At 39.8% G+C, this 26,687-nt stretch overlaps 2 protein-coding genes across 2 annotated transcripts in view; both read right to left on the bottom strand.

Moving 5' to 3' along the window:
* LOC124168682 (thyrotropin-releasing hormone receptor-like) overlaps positions 1-904 on the bottom strand; it is a 101,765-nt gene extending 100,861 nt beyond the window's left edge. Inside the window, exon 1 of the mRNA XM_046546949.1 lies at positions 367-904. Coding sequence (XP_046402905.1) covers positions 367-613 — 247 coding nt within the window. The 5' untranslated portion in view covers positions 614-904. The remainder of the gene's footprint in view (positions 1-366) is intronic.
* Positions 905-7,089: 6,185 nt separating this feature from the next.
* The window catches only part of LOC124168826 (steroidogenic acute regulatory protein-like), a 96,076-nt gene continuing 76,478 nt past the window's right edge, over positions 7,090-26,687 (bottom strand). Inside the window, exons 9-12 of the mRNA XM_046547153.1 lie at positions 16,482-16,661; positions 13,732-13,836; positions 10,900-11,075; positions 7,090-8,621 (exon numbers count right to left, since the gene is read on the bottom strand). Coding sequence (XP_046403109.1) covers positions 8,360-8,621; positions 10,900-11,075; positions 13,732-13,836; positions 16,482-16,661 — 723 coding nt within the window. The 3' untranslated portion in view covers positions 7,090-8,359. The remainder of the gene's footprint in view (positions 8,622-10,899; positions 11,076-13,731; positions 13,837-16,481; positions 16,662-26,687) is intronic.

The following is a 26,687-nucleotide window of genomic DNA, read 5'->3' as shown; positions in this document are numbered from 1 at the left end:
ATGCATGCATTGGTAATCTCAGACGATGTAAAACTCCTATCTACTCGTATATAATCTCGGTCCCTGTGACGTCACGTGGAGTGGCATCGCATGGGCGCCAATCTAGCCTTTTTCAAATGCAGTTTAAATTGACCATTGCCATTCGTCTAAACTGGGATTTCTAAAACCAAATATTTTTTATATTACGAATACACTAATGGTGGGTAACGAATCGCAATCAATGCTTTCGTTTTCTTTGATGAAGGAAACTACCCTATTGGAGCGGTATTTTGTATTCTCTGCTCGGCCTGTATTTTTTCCAGCCCTGATGGTAAGTAGTGGTCTGAAAAAATATTCAATGGCAAATATACAACAACCCCCACTCACCAATCAGTCTGTATCGATGCGAGTAGTACTCCGGATCGCGAGGGATGTCCTCCATGTTGATGCCCGTGTAGTTGCCCGCCTCAGCTATGGGTCCGGGGGTCGATGCGTCCAGCGCGGCTGCCGCAGTGTCGTGGAGCATGAGGAAACCGTCGCTGAGCCTCGGGATACCGGTGGTGGGCGATAGACCCCAGCCGGCGTCGCCAGCGGCGCCCGGGTCGGAGGAGTTGAAAGACGAAAGGTTGTTCATGACGACCACCAAACAACCAATATCAGGGCATCAAGTCTAGCGTCCCATCACTTTCCACAACTAGTCACTCCCAACTCAGCAGGAGATACAGTTGGTGCGGTGGCTGTAGTGCTGGCTTCCCACCCAGAGAGCCCGAGTTCGATTCCAGCTGTTGTAGAGAATTTTTAAAGCATTCCCGACCCCTGTCTAAGGAAAGCCAGTTCAAGTTCACTACTATGTCTATCGGATGGGACGTTAAACTGTGGTCCCATTGGCGCCTTCCGTTAAGAGCAGGCTTAAGTCCACGCAGGGTTTCTCTCCACCCTTCCTTTAACTACCCTTCCCTCATGGCGCAATTGACCTCAACTGTCGGTCGCCTCCTCCAATTATCATTCCATACCTTACTCAACATTGCGATAGCTCAATTCAATCACCACAAGTAATCGTTTCAAACATGTCTGCATTCAGGATGTAAATATCAACACAGGAAAAAAATGTACAATAGTCAGAAACGACAGACCACACACTTCCCCGGCAAGGGAACTGCTTGTTCTTCAAGTCTTCATCAAATACATAGGAGCATTTGTACCATACGCTAAAGAAGAAGATATACTTCCAACTGTTTTACCTGGAGGAGCGTGGTAGCCTAGTCCTTGGCTTCTAATAAAAGGGTCCCGGGTTCATATACCGGGTAAATTACACCCCCTAGCCCTTTATGACACTCACTAATTCCATAAACAGATAATCCTCGATTTTAGACACCCACAAAGAGAATCCTCAATGTCCAACGTGGTCCAAGGAAAGGTACTGCCCCCTCCCTTATCCTGAATGTATTAGGTTCACACACCTGGGATTTTATATGGGGTGAGCTCGAACCTCACCTATGCAATCCAACCATCGCGTTGAACCACTAATTGAGAGCATTCACTTTCCCCTAGCTTCCGAGGAGTTAAAACGGCAATTAAGTTACCGGATTGGCCGCAGTTCGTAGGTAAGAAACACGAATAAAGGAGTAGAATAGTGAGATATCATCTACACAGGGAAAATGATTGGGTCGCCATCACACATTAGCACTGGGGATCACAGAGGATAATTCATCACGAAAACTAGTCACAGACGATATAGTTCATACAAATGACCATACATGTTTATCACAGAAACTTGACAGTGTGACGACATAAATTACAACAATGCTTCCTCCGTCAACACTGCCCGAAGTTGCCTTAGCACTGCGTATCACAATGCTTGCTAATTATCACGCTCAGTATTGAAAAAAGTTCGTTGGATTACACATATGGGGGTTTTCCAATGTATGCACGAAGTCTCATCTCCGCAACTTATCGATGTAGCGGCTTGCTTTCACCGAGGGGATGAATTGCGCGAGAAGGCGGATCTGGCGAAAAACCACCTGCTGCACCGCGAACTGTCAACGGCCGATTGAATTCCACGGACTCCCAAGCGGACTCGCTTGCCGAATACTGTCGCGTATTTATCCAAAGCTTGCGCACTCCACACTTCGGAAATTTTTCGACGAACGCGTGGTCATGTGGCCCTCTGGGACAACGGAGCTACTCATCCAACTGCATTCTCGATGAGGGTTGCTATGGTCAAATAAAACTTCAGGCGATCAACAGAAATTCACCCTGCACAAAAACAAACCAAAGCACCACATTCACCAACACCCTTAAAAACGCACGTTAGAGTCAACTGAGGAGCTATTTGACTTCGAAAACGAAGAAAAGTAATACCCTTCCAATGGCATTGACCTTCGAATTACTTGAGGCGTTGAACTCCTTGACATCTATTCTCCGATGCACAGTAAGAGCTAAGTCAAAGACCAATATTGCTAGTTTCGATCACTTATGGACAGCGCGATGAAAAACAATCACTAAAGTTAATAAGTTTACAATGAAATTCTTCTCAGGTAGCGGCACTTCATAGGAAAGCATTATCACTGCAGACCTCGTAAATGAATCAAAAACAATTCAACGATAACTTTATAATTGCAAATACCGTAGAAAGGGCAATATTCCCGATAATATAGCTGAAATTATATCATTGCTTACCACCATCAACATTATCCTAAAAAGTAAACACTATCGGTCGGTCGTCGGTCGTCCACTGAGCACTCATTTGGTCGCTTTCTGTGTGGGCTGAAAAATATCCACGAATTATCGGCGACTGAATGATCCAAAAATTCCAATATTCTGTCAATAACAAATTAGAATGCACCTTTGGCGTTTCCGTACTATATTTTCTCGCAGTACATATAGTATGTATTTAAAACTCATTCGCTTTTAACGCGTGCCAATAAAAGTTATGACCGAAGACGTTCAATATCTATCTTTCGGCTACGTTCGCGAAAGTAAGTGGATCGGACTCAGCAGACGGAAAAAATTAATTTCACGAGAAAATTCCTGACGAAAGATCTCATTCGGAGAGACTTCGCCGAAACCGCGCAGCTCCGCCAACGGGGATGAAATCGAAACTGAACTGAGAAAGGCGCCCAAGCCCCCAAGCCGCTGAGAGAGAAGGACGGCGTTGGCAGCGCTACGCTGCGGTGCGGCCATCGAGGAAACTGCAACAAACTGTACCACCCTCTGTGACCGCGTAAATAAAATTTCAAAAATTCAAAATCCCACGAGTTAATTTCTGCGGAAAATAAATGGCACACATAATCATCACTGGTCAAAAATCCTAATATTTGTTTAGCACAGCTCTCCACTCAATTTTCCTATGAGCTAATCTTTTCGCGTCCACTTATTTCTTCTCTTTCACGTCATTATTTACGTGTTCCATTTATTTTGTTCGAGGTCTTCCATTTCTGCTCTTACAATCTACAACAATATTAACTTGATTTTGATTGACTATCATCTCTTCCTCTTATTCAATCAGATATCTTGTTCAACAGTTGAACGATATTATCCAGCCAGCTACTCAGACTTTGACCAATACCAGTAAAAGGACTCGTGCATGCAAATGTAATAAGAATTATTTCACTCACCATTTCGTATTTGATGCAACGAATCTAACTGCCATGACAGAAACGGGACACAGAAATGTTTTGATTAGGCAAAACAGATTTATCGAAACTCACATAATGCTAATGATGGATATAAAAAGAACTGCAACTCATTTTATGAATATTAATCATGAGGAGGACTGCTCGTAAAGTGAATTGCATCAGCATTAATTCCAAACTAGGAATCATTTGAAAGAGCACCAGCACAGGTAAGTGCAACATGTTCATCATCATAGCTCAACAATCTTAAGATTGGTTTGATGCAGCTTTCCATTCCACTCTCCTATCCGCGAGCCTTTCGTATCGACGTCATTTCTTCTCTTTCACATCCTTTTTAACCTGTCCTATGTAACTCATTCAGGGCTATCCCTTTCGCTTCTACCCTTCCACCCGCCCTTCTATAATTGTTCTCGTCAGGTCATCATGTCTCACAATAGCTAACTAGCAAGTTGTAAGTTGTCCCGTCTTCTCCTAAAGGTCTTTAGAAGAGTTCTCTTTTCTCCCACTCCTCTTAGCACTTCCTCATCAATTACTCAGTCGATCCATTTTATCTTCATCATTATTCAGTAGCACCACATTTCGAATGCTTCCACACTCAAAATCTCTGCTGCTGTCAACATCCTTGCTTCCATAGGGAAACATGCTCCAAATCAGTAGCATCTAGTGAATTATTTCCTTACTTCTAAAATGGTACTTACTTCATCTTTCTTTATTTCCAGGTAAATGCTAATACATACGTCAAAAATGTATTTCATTTAGAAATATGGTCTAGAATTACATTATTGATGACGTAAAGGGATTGGGAACAAAATTTATGAAATTTGAACTTAGCTTTGAGCTCACAAACTCAGCTCAGACCTATGCCAAATCCATTTCAAGGATAACCCCTAGTAAAGTGGGGGTCTACTGCATGTTGTACTGCAGAGGATAACTGTTCATGCAAAACAACGTCAGCCAGTCAGATGAAAGATTTCAATATGGTCTCCTAAATTTATTTCAATACCACTAAAAACAGCTCTTTACGGCCTTTTGCATCAGGATTTTCAATATGTTAAGAGTTTAAACATACAAGAACATCCATGCCCTGGATAAATGCAATCTACCCAGGCCAAACTCGAGCATGTGACCTCTTGTTTGGCAGGTGACGATTTTATCCTGCCACCACAGACGTCGGCGTGTAAACTCACGATAGCAAACCTCAGAAGGTCAATGCGAATGCCAAATACAAAGTAGATCCAGTGCTATCCCATTAACTTGTTCCAATAGCATGAAGAGATATTCCTCGGAGCACAAAATACTGCCTCCTTTCACCCACACCCATGTGAGATAGTCTGGCAAACCTAATTGCACTAAACAATATTATCTCTTAAGTATAAGAAATGATATCTGTCTGCAATGTGTTTCTGCATGGATTGAGACCAAAGTTAGTACACAGGTACATCTCACGCTCACAAACCCAGTATTCAATACAAGATCTTCTATGACAGGACATCCTGCTGGGTAGTCACACCTCTTGACAATCTCTAAGGGAAAACATAACTCAAAGGATTCTACACTCGTCAATTATCCTCTCACAATCACTGCAAAACTTTCTCCTGGGGCATGCGTTCACACGACGTTTTTGGTCTACAAACATAGAGACACACATAAAGATCAATGTTATGGAGCAAGTCATATGCTAATCCCGTGCGTGGTATTATGAAATCATTTTTTCCATTGTCTACTGTTCAGACTCTTCCTGTCACCATCTTACTTAAATTTTGAGTCAACAGTGGGATACACTTGGGGGGGTGGGGTTCCATTTCAAAGCATTGGAAATATAGGATCGAACATTGGAAAATCAGCACCAGTGTCAAATCTGCTGGAATGACTTACATCATCAACATCTTCAACCTAGCTCGCTAAAACTCCAAAATTCAGAATGTAAAAGTTTCATATCCTTATTTTCCTCACACTTTCTGAAATGCATGAACAAAAAAAGAAGGAATTTTGGAAGGAATTAGGGTAAGGCAGTGGCACCGCCTCCATGGGGTATGAGGGGGCTCGAGCCCCCTTGAAAATTCGTTATGGGGTGAGGAAAAAATGTGTCAGGCTTGTCGATTTTCCCCAGTATGTCCAGTTACCAAGAGTGGAGTTTTCAAGGTTCTAATGTTGATCATTTGATTCTTCTAAAATGCTTTAAAAACTTTAAAACTCACTTCACATTTATAAAATTTCCCGGGAAAGACACCTGGTATGGGCCCCAATATTTTTTCACAACTCGGCACCCCTGGGATGAGGTGAATTAAAGACTAGGCTTTCCTATGGACTTGAGACAGTGATACCTCAGCAAACCTAGTGTTGAATTCACGTCAGCCATAGATTAAGATGGGGACCCTCGCACCCCCTCATCCCCCCTGGCTGAGAATCGGCTTGACCCCCTCACCCTCCCAAAATGCCTCACATAGTTAACCTTTTCCCTACCGTACACGTATATATACGTGTGGACGTTTCCTGACCCGGGAGACCACGGGCGTATATGTACGTGTGAGATTTTCCCGGTCAAGAAAACGAAACCCGTATATATACGTTTTCTAGCTCTCCCCCTTTCAGGACGGTCGTGGGTTTAGGTCGCCTTTGTCTCGGGACCCAACGCTTCGGGGTTTAGGATTAACCCTCCGAATCCGGGAGCAAGTACCCGGACCCTTCGTCTTTTATAACCCCTCTCAGCGGTAAGGGACAGCGGTCATACAATTGTTTAGAGTCAATTTTCGAAATAAATATTTGTTCATTTCTCAAGAAATATAAACTAAGAATTGAATTGTTTGTCTTTTGAGCAGCGTTTAGAATTTTTAAACGAAATTCTACGACAAATATTAACTTATATCTCGAGTTATGTATAAACATCAACATGGAAATTGTTGCTGCATTAAATGCTTTGATAATGGCCTTAGAACTTCGTTTAAAATTTGACAATGCTCAGATAAAAATGAGGAATTATATTCTATGTCTGTAATTTACGTGCAAGCAACAATTATCCATTTGCTAAATACATAAGTTGACCGCGAACCAATGCCGAAGGTATGGTCGTAAACCCGGAAAGGAGGGAGCACAACTACTCTCGGAGTCCAAGATAATGCGGAGTCCCACCGTGGAGGGGTCGAAAAAGGTTCAGCAAGACCCTTCTTAACGAATGCCCTCCAAAAATGCTCCGTACCACAAGAAAGAAGAGTCTCTTGGGGCTCGGTACAGCAGTCAAGCTAAGACGAAAACTCCGCGGTCTCGAAAGGGTTAATGGATGCACCCTAATTGATGGACTACACATAAAAAGATAAAAGAAAAACATCCAGTAAGTGGAAATCATAGGATGCAAAGAGAGAATGGAGAGTTGCCGAGCATCTACGAAAACATTGGGATATTAAAGAGGAAGATTTGAATTTCAAGATCGGTGAGAACAGGGAAGGGTATTGAAAATGAACATCTCAAATCACATGAATTAAGTATAAATATTTGAGTTGAAATATTTATTATGAAAGGCAATTCTCCTCAGTACAGGATTATGAATATATATATAGTAACAATCTTCCATGCATGTTGCACCAAATAAGACAACTTGCACACAACAATGCAAAGGAGGAGATATTTATGGCACGGCTAGAAAATATGTAAAATGCAACCCAATCAGCCTCTTTAAAATAACGTTTAATCCCCACACACAAGATCATTAATATGAGTCCTAGAGATCAATGAGTACTACCATATAGATCATTTCTCACAAATCTGCTTCTGCTGCGGTAAATATCTCCATAAAATTATCCCCCTAATTGCACGCAGTAGTAATCAATTAATAATGTTTTCTTATCTTAATTAGATCTTCACAAATCATGAATTTTACTGCCTTAGCATTTACCGTGGAATAGAAAATAAATAAAGTAATAATAAAAGGTATGATCAACATTTGATAAAATAAGTAACTTCCCCTCCTAAAAATAATGCTAATCTTATAAAAAAAATAGCAAAAACATGAAAATTTAATACATTAAAAGTTTCATTTTTCTCATGTTACATGGAACTTTTACATTCCAGAGTATGGATCAATTTCACACAATAAGTCAGATGACTCTTCAACTAATCTGAATTGGATAAAAGTATTTGGGCATGTTTTCATGGAGTTTAAGGCTTAATGCCAATCCCCATAAATTGTCATGGTTCAGACTTGAGACTTAAATTACGAGGCTTTTCAGAGATAGCCAAATGACATACCAAAGAAACTAAATCATCGGTATGTTTCTCCTATTTTACAAGCCACTTACAACTTGCATAAAATTAATCGCTGCTCAATGGGAACAAAAAAACTTAGCTGGTAACCACCACATCAGCAACTTTCAGAAATGCAGGGGGCAGACAAAAAAAACTCAAAATAGCATTAGGCTTATATAATCATGAAGTCATCACCCAGCACTTGTAACACTGGATTTTATATCACAGTCAATAACAAAGTCCACATGAATACCCTTATTTAATTATAATAAGCATTTGCCTTAAATTTAAAAATGTCCAGTCACAATTCATCCTGAGAAAAAAATAAATGTCGATCAATGATAAAATGTGACCTTCAGGAATCATGGAGTAGGCTGGCGTACGAACACACCTTGGATTTTTCAAATCCGATTCCAACCCCAGGTGGGAAATACCATTGGAATGGTAAGAAAAAAAAGCTGCAACTATTTATCCTGAATTCGTGAGAACTAGTCCAGAATTGGTGGTCATGACTCCACAGCGACTTGTTCTCCATCCTGATTCTCAATAGGAAGTCGGTGAGAGAGCGGTCCTTGGGAAGAATTCAACCACTTAGCATAGATGCGAAGATGTCGAATATAATCGAACATTGCAACAGTAAGAGCGCCATCCACAACATATGGTGTCAACCATCCTTTCAAATTAGTGTCTAATAACCACTGGAATTTACACGATCCTGATTCTCCCGGTATTGGAGACATGGCCCAGCAACCTGGACCATTCTCGCCCCTAGAAAGAAAAAAAAACCATTAGAATAAATGAAAAAGAGGAATTGAGCTCTTAAGGTCTCTTAACCCTTAAGAGTGTGGGAATTTTTTACACGGGTAAACTCTTCTCTGGAATCCCAAGGGGTTATACTCTGTTCATTTTAATTCTGCGGGTGAGCTGGTGAGGCCAAAGCAAGTGGAGATGAGGGGAGGGAAAGTTTCTTGACATGTGACTTTGCCTTTGCCAATCAGCAAACAGTAGGCGTGGCCTCAGTCAGTCGCTCTCAGACCTCCGCCGAGTGAACATCGTGAATCTGCTCGTGAAGCAGTGTTGCCAAACCTCACGCGTTCTCCTTGTTTGCGACTAAGTATGCCTTCCTCCAACGGTGCCTCATTCAGCGTGGTAGCTGACAATGTCATGGGCTTCTGTGAAAGGATTATCTCCAATGCCTTCCAAATGAGTAGGTATATTTTCTCGGCGCCAGGGACAAAAGACCTTTGGCCACCCATGACTCACACGTTTTCAATGACAAAGTAGGGCGTCTATGTACATTTGGCAACGTTATGTTCGCTCCTCCTCTCTCTCTCTCGGTACAACCCCTCCCCCATCAGCGAAGGCATCCGAGAATGACCGGGCTCACACGAAAGCTCACCCGCAGGCATAAAGTGAAAAGACTATAATTTTTCCATAATCACCAACGTTTCAGGCTCCGACTCTGGGCTCATGCTCAGGGCTGAATGTTATTTTATTTGTTAGTGGTTGCTAAGTCTCATTTTTTTATAAATTTGGTTAGTTAAAATACAATTAAAAAACTAAAAATTATGATGCCAGTTCTTTTATCACACCTGTATGTAACTTATGAAACAATCTATTTCTATGTGTCACTTTTGATTATTATTTGTCATTACTGTTAAAGAACATAATTTTTTTTCAAAGCCACATATGGAAATAAATAGTTTTATAAGTTGCATATAGGTTCAATAAAAGAACTGGCATCACACCTTTTAGTTTATTTAATGTAGTTATTTTAATTAACCAAATTTATCAAAACAATGAGACTTAGCAACCACTAACAAATAAAACAAAATTCAGCCCTGATGATGAGCCCCAAGTCGGAGCTTGAAACGTTGGCCATAATAGAAAAATTAACCCGGTGGGAATCCCAAGAACATTTTACCCAAATGATTCGCCGGGAAAGCATCCAATCATGTTTTTATACATTTTGCATGCTGACTGCGACGTTTACCCAAAATTTTTGTTGCTACCAGGATATCTTGCACTTGGGCACTTTCCCTCACCATAAGGATCGATAAGGGGCTTAATTCTACCAGACCAGCCCTCGTGGCAGGGGGTGCCTCCTGCAAAGGGGGTCTCTTCTGCACTGGCTGGCAGCTAAAATCATGAACTCCCACAGCCCAAGGGTTAAATACCAAATTAATTAAAAACTCAACAAGCCATAAAAATGTGTAACTCCCCCATCACTTGCCCAACATCAACGACAAATCACTGTGTTGGAGAGCGGAAAGAGCAGATACATGGGAGCATTAATAAATTATGTTAGGAATTTAGGGGGGAGGGGGTCAAGCCAATTCTCACTTAATCTCACCTGGGGGAGAGGGGGGTCCTGGCAAGTATCACATAATTTTTCTTCCGCAAGCAACAGTGTAAACTTGCAAGAAAACTGGGTTGAATTGAGCAGAATGTGTTTCTCTATTAAAATATGACTAAATTCTATGCAATAATATTCATCGTGGTTATGAAAAAGCCACAAAGTAGCTCTTCAACTGTTTCGGTACTGGCTAGCCAAAATGTAGGTCCACATTTGTGCAGTGGTGTCATGGCAAAATTAGCAGTGCCGGAATGCACTTTTCTTTATTGTTTTTACAAGTGAAAAAGTACTCTGCGTGATTATTTATCACAAGTAACGTCTGCATATTTTAAAATAAATTTTTGCTTTGGTCATGAATACGTACATAAGAAATTTTGAGGCACCAAAATTGAAAAAAAATGTTTTTTGACTATTATGTCTTTTCTTCACCAGAGCTGGAACGGCGTTCTGCCGCATTCCCACACCATGACACCACTGCATTTGTGACATTCTCATGTGACATGACTTCAAGTTATTTAATTTCAACTAAACATATTGTAATTTTTTTTAATAAATCCTAAACAGTGAATCATAGATTAAGGTGTTTACACTGAAAATACACATTTATGAGAAATAATGTCCTCATTTTTGGGCACATTGGAAGGAACTGTAATCCATCCTGGAGACAGGATTCCTATCATAGTAACTTACCTGACATACTTCTTCACAGGTGGTTTCTCCGGGTGGGTTATAGAAAGACCAGCACTAATATAGGAACCTTCCACGACATCCCAATGCCTCAAATTGACAAAATCTCGACTCGAAACAATGCCGCCACCTCCCTCAGCAGTGACTTGATAGCTGATATCAGTGTGGTCATCCACAACCTATGAAGACAAATACAATGAGTTAGTTTCTATGCCAGTAGTTCCATAACAAAATTCCATCAATTACGAAGCGCGACCCAAAAAAAACTGGACGGAAATTGCTGCTTGCATAGTTCTTATATTTTGGGCTTCTCCCACTAGATGGGTGTTATTTCATTATTTCTGAGTCAGTATGAAAAATGGTGGGGCTTTAGATGGTTGTTGCAAGCTCCTGTGACAGTTTACATTAGAATCGTATTTTGACCTCTTCGATTTTTGAAATGGCTGATATTCAAGAACAGCAAGCAGCATTGAAAATGTGTTCTCTGCTCGGTAAAATTGAGTCAGACCTGTTTAATATGTTGTCTTCAGCTTATAAAGAACTTGCCTTAAAAAGAATTCAAGTGCAAGAGTGATATTCGCAATCCAAACACAGTAACATGTCGATCGAAGACATTCACAACACCCGGGCCGGCCTTCCATAGGGTGGTTTCCTTCATCAAAGAAAACGAAAGGCATTGATTGCGATTCGTTACCTACCATTAGTGTATTCATAATATACAAATTATTTTGTTTTAGAAATACCGGGTTAGACGAATGGCAATGGTCCATTTTTATCCTCATTTGAAAAGGGCCAGATTGGCGCCCATGCGATGCCACTCCGCGTGACGTCACAGGGACCTAGTTTCTATACGAGGAGATAGGAGTTATACGTCGTCTGAGGTTACCATTGCATGCATGAGGCGCAGAGCTCAGGGAAACATGTCTTAACAATCACTTATTAAAACTGGCTAAGGTCGGAAAGTTTTCCTCGTTTGATAAGTTATTAATAATCCTTATTTAAGCCAAGCGCTACCAGCCAGCAGGGTACTAGGCTAGCCGCTAGCAGCCTGCGTCGTATCAGAGCTAAGCCTCGCCTCAAGGTCACCTCGCAGGGCGGGAGGGGGAACCAGAAATACATCACGTGGAGAGACTTCCCGACATTCATACTTAAGCTTCGCGTTTCCGCGCGCTTGAAAATTTTCACTTTTCATTTAATCGCGAAAAATAGATATCGTCATTTAAAAATCTAAAAGCGTGAAATACGTACTCCAGGAGTAATAATCTTTCGATTTAGGCAATAAAAAAATAATAGGAAACCACCCTATTGCCAGAATTGATGAAAATGTGCAAAATAACTCGTGCCCTTGTGCACGAGGCTAAGAGATGTACTATTGACGAACTCACTGAACAACCTGGTCTTTCATGAAGTTCATTGCAGCGAATTTAAGCTCTCATTAGCAAATGAGATGAATCACGGCGAAATTCATCCCCTACTTGTTGACTCCTGATCAAAAATCAACACGTGTTGCCTCTTGCCACGGCTTGAGTTTTTGGTGAAAAAAACCGTATGAGACCGCTTCCTCACCCACCCTAATCACCCGATCTCGCACATTGTAATTTATTATTGTTCATTCGGATGAAAATGGTGATGAAAGGGAAATGTTTTCGTTACGTTATGGAGGTGAAAAGAAAATCAAAGGCAGCGCTGCAAGGCATCGGTAACGACGAGTGTCAAATGTGTTTTGCACAGTGTAAAAAATGATTAAACCAAAGTATCAGTGTAAATGGAGAGCACACCGAAGGTGACTAACATTTGTAACACAAAAAATTAAATTTCGAATTATTTTAACACATTATGGTCCGCACACGTGTTTTTACGTGTTTCCGCCGCCAGCGCTTATGTGCCGATCACGCGTTTTTACGTTTTCATGGTTTTCATGCAGTGCAGTCTCCTGCTGACCTCTACGGATTTTTTTGGAACTATTTCGACCTAGCTCTGGTTTGTGCTTCTTCAGGTAGCTTTACTGTTTGTTTTTGTGAAAGTTTTTCTTATTGACGTCTTTTTTATTGACGTTATAATAGTTTGAACATATATATTGAGGCCTATGGCATATAATATGACCGGCCCCAATGGCTAGTCTAGTTTAAAGGGTGCCGGACCAAGAGGTGTTAATTTTGTGTCCGGTTAATTTTGGGTCCCCCCTCGTACAGATGAAAGAATTTAAAAAATATGTTTTAATCATTATAATATCTAATAATTTCATACATATAAATAACTTTTTGAAGTACTCGACTTGTATCATTTTCCCTACATTAATTTTCACACTGACTACACATTTAACCAGGGCGATCTAATGCCTTCAAAATCAGCGTAATATAATACAGTGCAATTTGCAGAATTAAAGTCGGTTCTATTGATAAAAGCGAAATAGCGGCAGCGCAATATTGCACCCCCAAAAGACAAAATAGCCCTGGTGTTCTAGCAATTCACCGCTTCACAAAATATAATTTTGGCTGTGCCTTCGTCCTTTGTTGACACGACATTGCACAATGATGTGCCACATGTAAGTGCTTAATTTTTCATATTTCCAACTTGAAACTCCTTGTATAAATGAAAACAAGACAAACCTCAAAGCAAAACTACAGGAAGAACATAGTTCATTCTTAGAACTCCAGGTACCTCCTCCTAACAACATGCAGAAAACTGAACAGATTGTAACCCATCAGGAAACTATTGTCTTTTAGAGCCACCAGGTAGACCAGAATATCATCTAGGATCCTCAAATCCCACAGCAATTTTATTCCACACATGCACATATTCTCAGACTATTAAGGCTTATCTTAACATAATTACCTGTATTCTATAGGACTCAATCAAGGTTGGATTCCAATTTGGGACATTGTCAATTCGATGGAAGAGTTCATTCAGAAGGAACTTTGGAGATAATTCCACTCGACCCTGTAATGAGAAAATGTAATTAGCAAAATACAAAATGGTGACCTTTACTGAAAAATTTTTGCTTGCCAAATTAGCTTCAGAACAATTAATGTCTACACATATCATCATTGCACACCACTTCAGTCTAGAGCAGACGCTTGACTGCTCAAGTTTTGATTTACAATTGGAACAAGGGGGCATCCATTAATTATATGAGGTGATTTTGGGAATTTTTGGACACCTCTTAGTGAGATATTGTGAGATTATGCTCCACCCCATCCCCCCTCCCTCTAATATCATGCAACATTGTTCAAAATGCGCATTTTCAGTGTAAATATGTTATTCTATGCTTCACTGTATTGGATTTATTAAAACAATTGTTTTTATTCAATATTAGTGAAGACTAGTATCGGCACTGAAAAAGGTAGAATGCTGAACTATAAGCATTTGTACGAAATTCTGCCGAAGCTCCATAGGGTCACGTCAAACAGCGTTTTACTCATTGTTTATTTAACGTCAACAATGAACCATTAAAAATTGTTTAAAAGAAAAGGTTTAGCTTCTACAGTTGAAAGAGTGACAAAGAACATGCAAAAAACTATGAAAACCGTGAAACTGTCATCTTCTTTATCTCATCACGGGAATAATATTTGATTGATGCATTTCATTGTCTTTTTTATTCAGAGAACAACATCTTCGAATTATAATTAGCTTTATAAAATTAAATTTTACCCATCCTTTGATTTTTTTAAATGGCAGAAAGGTAGATTTCGATTTCCGAGGTGTAGAAAAGTACATGAATATCGAAGTTGAGTATGCTAAATGAAAAAAAATAATTTTAACATATTTTGCAAGTAAATGTTTATATTATTCTTCTAACTTGTAACAAACCAAAATCGCCCCTTGGCAATGCACACTAACAAAATGGCGATTTTTGTATTTTTTTGTTTATTTTAACATTCCGCCCCTCCTCCTCAAAAATAACCTTAGAGGTAAAAGTGATTCTCTCTGGATACAATTTAAAATAAATACAAATACTTTCCGAATAAGGGTTCAAACTTGAATATCACAACAAACTGAAAACAAATTACAGTGGAACTTGGTTATAACGTCATCAAAGGGACCAGAAGATTTTTAACGTTATATCCGAGTGACGTTTTCAAAAAAGCAGCCTTAAATCTGAGTGCAAGGACAAAGTAAAAACGCAAATGTTCTGCTATATACAACACTGTTTATTGAAATCTACTCGTACATTGGAATATGTATAATAAAAAAACTTTAATAAAAAATGATATTCACAGTTAAATATTGCAAATATAAACAAAAGAGTTGCATCCCGTCACCAGCTCAACGTCCAGCTTGCGACCTTTTTTTTTTCTTTTGATGTTTCTACGCATGGTTTCTATGCACTTTGGGACATAATAAAATCACACTACCACTTTTGCAACCTAAGGATCGCAAAATATTTGCCGCTATACCCGAGCGTCGCAATATTTGTCGACGATATAAACGGGTTTTCGTACAACATAAAATGTTCAATTTTGGCTGGTCTGTATAAAATGTGACGTTAAACCCGAGTTGACGTTACAGCCGATGCCGTTATAACCAAGTTCCACTGTATATGTAAATAGAATGTGATATTTTTAGAGCTAAAAAAAGCAATTATGTATGTACTGGACTGGGTGCCGAGGCCCCCTTTTGATTGGCGACCCACGTGGTGGCCATGTACTTTACTTATCACTTAAATCGGCCATGGGGACATATACACCTAAGGGAAGGGGTAGGCTCTCAGTGTAAACTTGAGAAACGTCCCTGCATTTCATATTTTACAAGAGTAGCAAGACCATATAAAGATAAAAAGAGCGGGAATAACTCTCCTAATACGGATCACGAGTATTGTCTTCTGCTCATGAGGCCAGAATTTGAATAGTCTGACAACACTTAACTTGCCTTCACCCCGGCCATAAGGAACACTGTTGGTTTGCATATTCCAATGAGTTTGTGAACCAAAAATGTAATTATATCACCAGTGATGTGACAAGAAATTGGTGTCAACGTTTGGGCTTTTTCTTATGGTAAACTTATGAGACAATGGCAGAGTATGAAAGATGTTTTTTCCCAGTAGAATATGAGAGAAAGACCACATTTTAACTTTAGTTTGCAGTAAAGCCAGTGGCAGTGATAAGGGCCCCGCAGACCTTGAAGCATGAGGGTCCCCAAGGAGGAAAAAAAAATAATAACTCGTAAATAATCCCGTAAACTTCCCTTTCTTAATCATAAAATCATAGGTAGATTTTTACATAGAATAGGAGGACTTAAATTCATTTTCATTTACACAAACGTAGCTTACTTGCGCCCCACAAAATTTTTGAATGGGGCCTCCAAATCTTTAGCGTCACCACTGAGTACACCCAGTAAAAGATGAAAAATTCACTGTAAATACCGTATTTCTCCGAATATAGTCCCCCGCCCCTCTAATTTGAGGCTTCAGTTTCGGGAAAAAATTTTGAAAATGCGTTTGAATATAGTCCCGCCCTTTACTTTAACCATGGGCAGTTTTGGAAAAAAAGAGAGGACTACATTCAGATAAATACGGTAACATGTTCCTCACCCCAAGTATCAAATCCTTCATCACCTACGGACAGTTGTTTGGAGAAGGGTCTCACCTTGAGTAAGTAAATTTTCTTTCCCTTAGATGATCCAAGATGCATACTGAAGACTTCATCATAAGGATCCCCACCTTCCTTGTCTTCACTTCCTCGTTTCTCCAGTCGCCAACCGTCAGATTTGATGAGGCGCCACGCAGACGTCAGTGCTTCCTTTCCTTTGCTCTTGTATTCCTCTTCCTAGAACAAGAAAGAAAAACATAGAACGTGAAAATTCATAGATGACAATCACTTTTGAAAGCACAATGAAAATATATTTGTTGAAAATTACAGTAAAATAATATTTCAAATAAGATAGACCAACAAAACATACTCGATGTGAGTACGCATTCATTTCTTGTCTACTTGTGTATTATTTACCTCAGAACATACATAGAAACGGATTACCAGTTTAGAATATAGAGTGAATAAATAGTTTCCGAGGAATGCAAAAAACTGATGGAGGAATATGAAGGTACCAGTGAGTATTTTTTGATAATCAAATAAAGAACAAAAGAAATTAACTAAATTTCAAATTGAACAATGATATAATTAAAATTCATTGTCAATGAATAAATTAACAGCAAAAGAATTTAGATACAAATAATTTGATAAAAAGGCACACAGAAACAAAAATGACAACATTACAGTGGCAGATCCAGAGAAGGGCTAAGGGATGATACCCCCCCACCCACGGGGTATCCAATTTACACAAGATAAAATGGTAATTTTGATCAGCTGTTGAATACGTACGTACAGGAGAAATAGACAAATTACTTCTTTGGTTTGAACAGATACACTTCAAAACCAGGCTTGAGTAAACAAGATAAGACCGATGAAAACATTTCTGCTTTGGAACTTTCATCATTAGGAATAAAAACATAATGGATTCTTACCACGAAGTAAAATTAATAAAAATGTAATCAAATGTTTGTTTAAAAACTTAACTCTTTGGAAAATTAGTAATGATTAGAGATAGGTGAAAATAGCACTTTCATTTTAATTTTATAGCACTTTCAATTACAGTTTATAGCAATTTGTAGCATCTATTTTTTTTTCTTTATTTTCTTAATGTAGCACTAGTAGTTGATGACAATGTGTGATGAAACACAGTTTATGAACAAATACGGAACACTTTGAATAATTATGGGGTATAATAATTATAAATTAAGGAATAAGACATAAAGTAAATAATTAAATTTGTTATTAGTGGGCCAAATATCATTAATGTAGTTGAACACTGAACAAGTTTCAAAACTTTCATCCTTCTACCGGTTGCGTCTGTCAGTCACAACTAGACATTACTGGCTGAATTACCTCTCTGCAAACAGAAGGCAAGAAATATCTGCATAACATCGCAGAAGCTACCAGGGTTCTTTCTCAACCTCTCTCGTAGATGCCGATGAAAATACATGTAACCATGTATGAAGCAGTAAGGCCCAAGGTACAGTGGCGCAGCGAGGGGTGGGCTCGGCACAAAATTTACGAATTTAACCATCGAAAAGTCAAATTTGTTGTTCAAATATAAAAGTCCAGTCATCGCGCCTATGTCGCAGTTATTCACGTGTATCGCATCAATATCGCATTTATCGCACGTGCGATTTTCTCGTATCACTAGTAATGATACAACCTTGAAGTGCTGTTACAAGTCGCAAAATTCTCAACAAATTTCATAACCTCCCGTAACCCCACAAATGCTGGCAGGTTACCTCATGGTCCCCCACCTGGCCCCCACTTCCTCCTTCCCTACCCTGGATATGTCACTGCAACATCATTATCCTTGTTCCATCCTTCCCTGTTTTCGACCAAATAATAATTTTATAAAAGCATCAACATTTTTTTATTACGTTCATAACTGAAACCCATCCTGTTTCTTGAGGGTTTCCGAGCGAAACACCAACATTGATAAACCATAACTCTGAAACAAGTAATTTCATCGAAACCAAATTAGAGTATGTACATTTTAGGATATATTTTCCATGAATACTATATCACTATAGTGAAAATTTCAGAAGAGAGGTATTGTCAAATTTTTAAATTGCTTGCAAAATTCTATCGGGAATTATTTAGTGATTCTGCATCAATACATCTGGTGTCCTTTTTCGTTATTAACTAACCCATATCCAAACTTGATTGAAGATACATCCAGAGACAGAAAGTAGCCAGGATTTTGAAATGAATGGGGGGTTTACCGGAGATTTCAGTGGTCCTTCCGGGGTGTATGAAAAACACCCCAGCGGAAAGGGTCCTGGGATTTTTATGTTGAAAGCGTGATTTTTAGTACTCAAAAATATTAATTCTGTACGAGTATTTATTAAAAGATAGCGCGATCAAAGTTCCGCCATCTTGGTTTGACGATTTTTGGACTTTGTATATATTGAGGTGGCTAAGTTTTGTTCTGAAAATGAATCACATTAAGTGAAAAAAATGCTACCATAATCATTAGTATCAACAGATTTTTCCCATCATTCGCGGTACTTCTATTAATGTGTAATCTTTGTGTATGTTAGCCACTTTACTGGTGGTGATATCTTTGAAAATATACTTTACTACTGTAATTGTTATATTTCCGTTGGCTATAATAAAATCCAATACCAGTCAGGGGTGCCAACTAACAAAAAATATTGGGAGGGCCCACACCGGGGACCTTGCCCCGGTAAATTTTATAAGTAGTGAATTTTAAGTTTTTTAAGTATTTTAGAAGAGTCATATGATCATCATTAGAACCCTGAATACTCGAATCTCGATATCTGGACACTCCGGGGAAAATCGACAAGCCTGACACATTTTTTCCACACATCTGTAACGAATTTTTGGGGGGGCTCGGGCCCCCTCAGGCCCCATGGAGTCAGCGCCACTGATACCAGTATTAGTGCAGGTAAATGACTAGTTTACTCTGGTAAAATTTTATTTTCGGCTGAGCTGGTTGTAGAACGTAACCGTGGTGATTGATATGAATTTTTCCCTGAGAAAAGATATTGGCGTCATAACTTCGCGAAGCCTGCCAATGGAGTTAGAAAAAAAAAAGTTTACATTGTGCATTTCATAAGTAATTTTAATGTACTAACGAGTTATGACCAAAAATTTCACCAAATAGTAAGCATTGATCCTAATGGGTTAGTCGATGTTTTGGTCAAAGTGGGCGTGGCTTGTCCTACCCAAGCACCCCTATTCCGGCCACACATCGCTCCACGCTCCAAACCAATGGTCCCCCGTCCATATACTTACAACCTCCTTGCAAACGATACATGGCGTAAAGGCTGTTACGAACTTGAGAATTCAATTAAAATAAACAACCATACATTGTCAGAGCAACAAGGATCAACTTCTATCAGCAAGAGAGGAAATTATTTTGCGACCTCACTACATTTCCAAGGCCATCTGATAGCACTGCGCGCTCGGGCAGCACGTAAGAATTAAATGGATAATCCTGCAATCATCGGGAAAACCATTGCGGCAGCAAATTACGCGCTCGGAAGTACAGAATATCGAATGAAAGACGGAAAGATGAATAATATCGGACCGTCACGTAAGAGTGAAAAATAAAGGCTATATATTGAGTCTGATCTGGAGAGTACTACGTTAGTGCAACGAACTTTTCACGTGATATTCATAGGACTGTTCGCTGTAAACACATGCTACGTCAATGCTCGTGGAAAAGAACTGTGTCGGTGACGTGAATTTTTTGTTGTTCCCGCATAGTGATTGGCGAAGATGGAAAAATCGAGATTCGTGCAGTGATTAAGTACTTTGTAAAGATAGGTATGAAAGCAAAGGACATTCATGCCGATTCCCAGAATACACTAGGAAACTCTGCTCCTTCATAGTCAACTGTTGCCAAAAGGAAAAATGAATTTAAATTTGGTCGGGAGAGCTTAGATGATTGTCCGCGCAAAGGTCCGCCAAGAAGTATCACTACTCCAGAAATCATTGCAAAAGTACACAAAATGGTAATGGAGGATCGCCGATTGAAAGTGGGTGAAATTTCTCTTGCTTGCCAGATGTCATATAAAAGGGTTTATTATATTTTAACGGAAAAATTAGAAATGAAAAAATTAACTGCAAGATGAGTGCCGCGACTCTTGACGCTGGATCAAAAACGCATGAGAATGGACATATCGGAACAATGTTTGACCCGTTTTAGGGAAAACGAACAAGTTTTATTGCACCAGTTTGTGACCAAAGATGAAACTTGGGTCCATTACCATTCCTCAGAGACAAAACACAGCCAAAGCTGTGGAAACATGATGATTATCCACCACCAAAGAAAGTAAAGACAATAGGGTGGTTTCCTATTATTTTTTTATTGCCTAAATCGAAAGATTATTACTCCTGGAGTACGTATTTCACGCTTTTAGATTTTTAAATGACGATATCTATTTTTCGCGATTAAATGAAAAGTGAAAATTTTCAAGCGCGCGAAAACGCGACGCTTAAGTATGAATGCAGGGAAGTCTCTCCGCGTGACGTATTTCTGGTTCCCCCTCCCGCCCTGCGAGGTGACCTTGAGGCGAGAAACTAGGTCCCTGTGACGTCACGTGGAGTGGCATCGCATGGGCGCCAATCTGGCACTTTTCAAATGAGGATAAAAATGGACCATTGCCATTCGTCAAACCCGGTATTTCTAAAACGAAATAATTTGTATATTATGAATACACTTATGGTGGGTAACGACTCGCAATCAATGCCTTTCGTTTTCTTTGATGAAGGAAACTACCCTATTGTTTTCATCAGGCCATACTGTCTTATGAAGTGGTCGACTAATTTGTCCCGTCTTTTGCCTAAGGTTTTCATAAGAATTCTTTTTTCTCCCACTCTTCTTAGCACATCCTCGTTAATTAATCGGTCTATCCATTTTATCTTCATCATTCTTCGCTAGCTACACATTTAAAATGCTTCCACTCTTGACCTTTCTCCAGCTGTTAACGTCCAAGCCTCGCTCGTATTGAGACACATGCTCCATACATAATATAACATACATACAGGCCATCATGTCTTATAATAATATAATAATAACAATAATATTTATTGTTCTTGGACAAATTGTCCATTAAGAACATAAGATGAATATTACATAAAAAATAGATCACAAAATAAACTTGTACAAAATATATCAAATATTTCCGAATGGAATTCAGCACAACTAACACATCAGGGCATAGAAATGAAATCTTGAAGTTAACTCAATCAATCATAGCAAGGAAACCTAAGTATGCACATACACCCATCACAACATATAGGGTAGAACATGACAAAATAATTAAATAACTAAATAAGTAGAACATGAATAATGATAAATCATTTACTCCAACAATTACGGCATTCGATTTCAAACAGACCTGAGGTTAGTGTTATAAAACATTAATTATGAATAGTTGAAATCTCAATGTATAATGTGGCCGACTAAGTCCCGACTTCTCCTTCAGGTTTTTAGAATACTCCTTTTATCTACCATACTTCTTAGCATTATCTCTCATTACTTACACGATCGATCCCTTATGAGTCTTAAAATCTCCAAGCTAAAATGTATAGTTTGAGGCGTGATTTCGTGAAACTGCAACATGTCGAATAAAAAAAAAAACATTTAGATTTCACACAAATAATTTTAATTTCGACCAGTTTCGTCGCTTTGCGGCATCATCTGGTGCAAATTCAGGGAAAGAATGAAAGAGTATGTAAGGTCATGTTTTCCTGTATTTGCAGGTGAAGATGTAGCACACGTACGCAACTAGTCGATATTAAAAAATATTACGTCAGATCGACAAGGTTTTTGATTCAACTCTTTGAGCTAGTTATATCCCGACATCCCCATCACACGCCAATCAAGGCTTCGGGTGGGGTGAAATGTATATTCAGATAAAGCATTGCCCCACTGATAATCCCAGCGCGTAGTGAATTCGCTGATAAGCTGTACTCGATTAGGAATAACAATATGCGGCTGACTGAGCGAGGTAACGTCGATTACAAAGCCAGATGACCCTGAAAGAGGGCATTGAGCGTCACCTTCCTCATAACTATGCAACCTTGATCTACGGTGACAGGAAGATTCTTGCCAAACGGCCGCTTCTCTCAAACGAAGGACGAATTCGGCATCATCTTCATCCGGCCACTGTCAATGCGAATATTAACAGGACGCCTCACGCCAACTCAATCGGTCGCATGTTGTTCCCTCCCGACGAATTACACTTTCAAAACTTAAACAATCAAATCTCGGGTTTTCCACCGGGTAATTGGCTGCATACCTCCCGACGTTTCGAAGAACGACTTGCCCTTCATCCTCAGGGGAATCTTCAGACTCAATCACACAACAGTCCGGCCGGCGAGAATTGTTCGATGACAGGTTCAAAAGCTCTCTCGGAGAACCCTGCGCCAGCACGGTTTGCAGCCAATCGCTGTCCCCCAAACGCACCTCGCACAGTCATACAACGTTTTCGCATGCAAATGAAGAACCGAAACAAGCCTGAACCACCAAAACAAGCCCTAACTTCGAAACACCACAACATGAGATTCTTCCTCTGGGTCCTTCACGATCGTTGTCCCTTTCGACTCCTTTCTTCACGGAACCCTTTTATTTATATTCCGTTCATTTTATCTCTGGGGGTGAGCTGGTGTGGCCAAAGCAAGTGGAGATGAGAGTTTCTCGACATGTGACTTTGCTTTTGCCAATCAGCAAACGGTGCGCTCTCAAGACCTCCGCCGAGTGAACATCGTGAATCTGCCCGTGGAGCAGTGTTGCCAAACCCCACGTGACCTCCTTGTATGTGACTAATTGTAAGTATGCCCTCCACCAACGGTGCCTCATTCATCGCGGTAGCAGACAATGTGATGGGCTTCTGTGAAAGGATTATCCACAATACCTTCCAAATTAGTAGGTATATTATCTCGACGCCAGAGCCAAAATACCTGTGGTCACCTATGACTCGCATGTTTTCAGTGACTAAGGGCCGTATTAATAGTCGTTCCCCTAAGGGTCCCCTAGCGGCCCCCTTCCCAAGGGACTCCAAGGGGAATCTTCAACATCGGTATTAATAGTCGTCCCCTTGGACTCCCCTAGTAAGGGGACTCCGAACGTGGTAACTATGGGCCGTAACGACAACAGAGGTGTTTATTTACTTTATTTTTATAGGTGTTTTTATGCAAAGAACTTGATATGTCGGCGCGAAATGCTTCGTTTTCAGCTACGGAGAAGAAAATATTGTGCGATTTGATTGAAAAATGTAAATGATCCATGGAAAACAAGAGAACGGACAGCGTTCAATGTGAGGCGAAGAAGAAGGCGTGGCTAGCTATACGGAGTGAGTTCAACTGTCACCGCGATGTTGTTAGAATAAATATAAAGTAACTGAAAAGGTAAATAAAAAGGCTATGCAAGTAAAGGTAAGTTTAGAAAATCTCTTTCAGGTATTTATCTGCAGTTAACTGATTTTACGTAGTTGGTAATACAATTTTGAAGTACATCCTCGCCTTGCCGGATTCATCATTTTCTGTCGATTTCATAATGCGATTGCAGCGTACCTATTTAGCAACAGAATCTTTGAAGTTAAGAAAGTAAAATGTGCATTCATTTTGAGAGGATCCAGTAATGTGGGTTGGAGTAATATGTGGAATGTATTACGGTATGAGTTTTTTTCGTGCTGACGGGCGCATATTTATTTGTCTATATTGAGCCTGAAAAACGGTGTTTCTGAAATTTGGGTGCTTTTTTTGCTCTTGCATTATTTGCTAACTACTGTATTAATTTCTTTATTGTGATTAGATGTGAATTTGCTAATTTTGATGACAATGAATAATAGTCCTTAATATCCCTTGAAAATTAGCTGGGGTAAATTGTGCTAGTATTTTGATAGCTAGTAATATTACATTATTAACTTAAATGATATTAGCCGTTGGACTCGGTGCATATTCTATCGAAAATTATTTAAATAGAAGCTATGGAAGGCCGTGGGATAAAATTTATAACCATCTAAATGACATTTTAATATAAAAGTTTTCGAAAAAATATGTCGTTTAAGTCACAATGCTACATTTTCTGTGATTAAAAAAAATTGAAAAATGATCATGCTTTCAGCTCTGTTTATTTATTTTTTCCTACAAAATGATGTATGATATATTGTTGTTAATTTATAATTGCTTCCTGGATGCTTTCAGCCATTACTTCCATGGGCATTGCTGAGAGGGAGTTAAGGGCCAGGTTGGAAATGATGGAAGAGGAGAGGAACTATTTACGAAGATTGTATGAAATGAAGATAAAAAGATCCCCAGAGAAGGACAAAATAACAAAAGATAGACTGAGGCAAGCTGTAGCGGCTGCTAGAAAGCTGGCGGAAGCACAACTGAAAGAGTTTTGTGGGAAACGTGACCCCTAATTTGTACATTTTATTTTTATAAAATATATTTACATTTTTTTAAATTTGCATATAAATTTATTCCTTCAACTCGTTAATTCCTATCATGAAAGCATGAGATAATGGCTGAACATAAGGAAATCGGTGCCTGCTATTAAGGGAAATTGATTTGGAACAAGTTTTGGTATCTAGCAACAGCCAATAAACATAATAGACTACAAAGTTGAATAGTGGTAGTTCAAGGTACCTAATTCGCACTGGTGACCAAAAGCTCCAAGATACAATTTTTTTGTGGCGCAAACACTGATAACTGAGACTGAGGAGGTAATGTAGCGGAATAAAAACCAGATAATGTGGCCTTTGTGTTTTAAAGGTTTAAGTAATTGCATTCCCAAGATCGAATAATACAACTAGTACGCCGTTGGATAGTTTTCCTGGTTCCGTCCGCGCTGTCATTTTGATGGCGACGTTTCACCAACTGTGCTGTAGGTGTCCTCAGGCCAGGTTGAGTTGCCCGATGTTTATACGGTGGCGCCAGACTGAGGGAGCGCTTGCCCGTCGCTGATTGGTCCCTATACGGGGCAGGGGGGTCCTTCTGGGGCCCAGAAACAAGCGTGGTGCTGGAAAGGGTGTAACCGTATTCCTGATTCATATTTTATGGTATTTTGGTAATTTACACCGATTCTCTGATTATTCTACTACGATATATTGCATTTCTTTGGCCAAGATTTTTGCTTTATCAAAATTGATTTCATGACCTGGCTCTGACAAGACATATTGAACAATTTCTGATTCTCTTCTTGTCTATTCTTCAGTGTTCGAGAATTTTCTTTTATTCAGCATTGTATGGCCCTTTTAGTTTGTCCTACGCATGATTTCACACAGATGTATTGAACCTCGTATACACTCTCTAACCTGAGATTCACTAAGGACCGACGAAATGAGGCCGCACCATCTCAAGCAGAGGCCCTCTCACGGTTTCCTTAGGAAACCGGTACCGCTGCAGGAACTCTGTATCTCTAAAAAAATCGAATGGATTTTGCGCATCACGGACGTAAAACTTCTTCAATCTCAGATGTTGGTTCGTCAAGCTATCGAGACGACGAACAAAGGCCTCCAGGCTGCCCATCCTCGTCAAAGATAACCCAAATCACGGGTAAATGGGAAAATATGAACGTGTATACAGCGAAGTGATACACAGGAAAAGGTTGAGGTGAAAGGGATATGGTGAAATTAATGCAAATGGGTGAAAACGAAACGATTTTTGAATGGGCGAATGAGCAATGTGACAGGGTGAATAAATGGTATGGTATGAATTAATATGGAGGTGAATGAAGGCATAAATGAATAACTTTTTAACGAGACCACAACAGCAGCGAACGTATTTGAACAAGCAGCAACATGTAGTCCATAAAATGCGAAAGCAACTAAAGATTTCTGCTTACAATTCCAGTAGTACCTGTTTTCTCCGCTTCATGCATATATCGCAAGGTAAGGCTCACTCCGCTCCCATTGTAGGGGACTGCAAGGGGGCCCCTACAGCCTAGGGGACGACTATTAATACCAGATTTGTGCGTGGGGGACTGTAAGGGGATACCTAGAGCTAGGGGACCCCTGGGGGTCGACTATTAATACGGCCCTAAGTAGGGCGGCTATGTACATTTGGCAACGTTATGTTTGCTCCTCCTCTCTCTCTCGGTAATACCCCTCCCCTATCAGCTAAGCCATCCGAGAGTGTCCGGGGTCTCACGAAAGCTCACCCGCAGACATAAAGTGAACACACTATAGATGTGGCGTCCCCTGCCAAACACCCTAGAGGTGGCACGCATGGTATTATGTAATTGTAGATGTGCCGGGCAGGATGAGGCCATGACCACCTAGA

Source organism: Ischnura elegans, chromosome 12, assembly GCF_921293095.1.
Source record: "Ischnura elegans chromosome 12, ioIscEleg1.1, whole genome shotgun sequence".
Lineage (NCBI taxonomy): Eukaryota > Metazoa > Arthropoda > Insecta > Odonata > Coenagrionidae > Ischnura > Ischnura elegans.
This window is presented reverse-complemented; position numbering and strand designations above follow the sequence as displayed.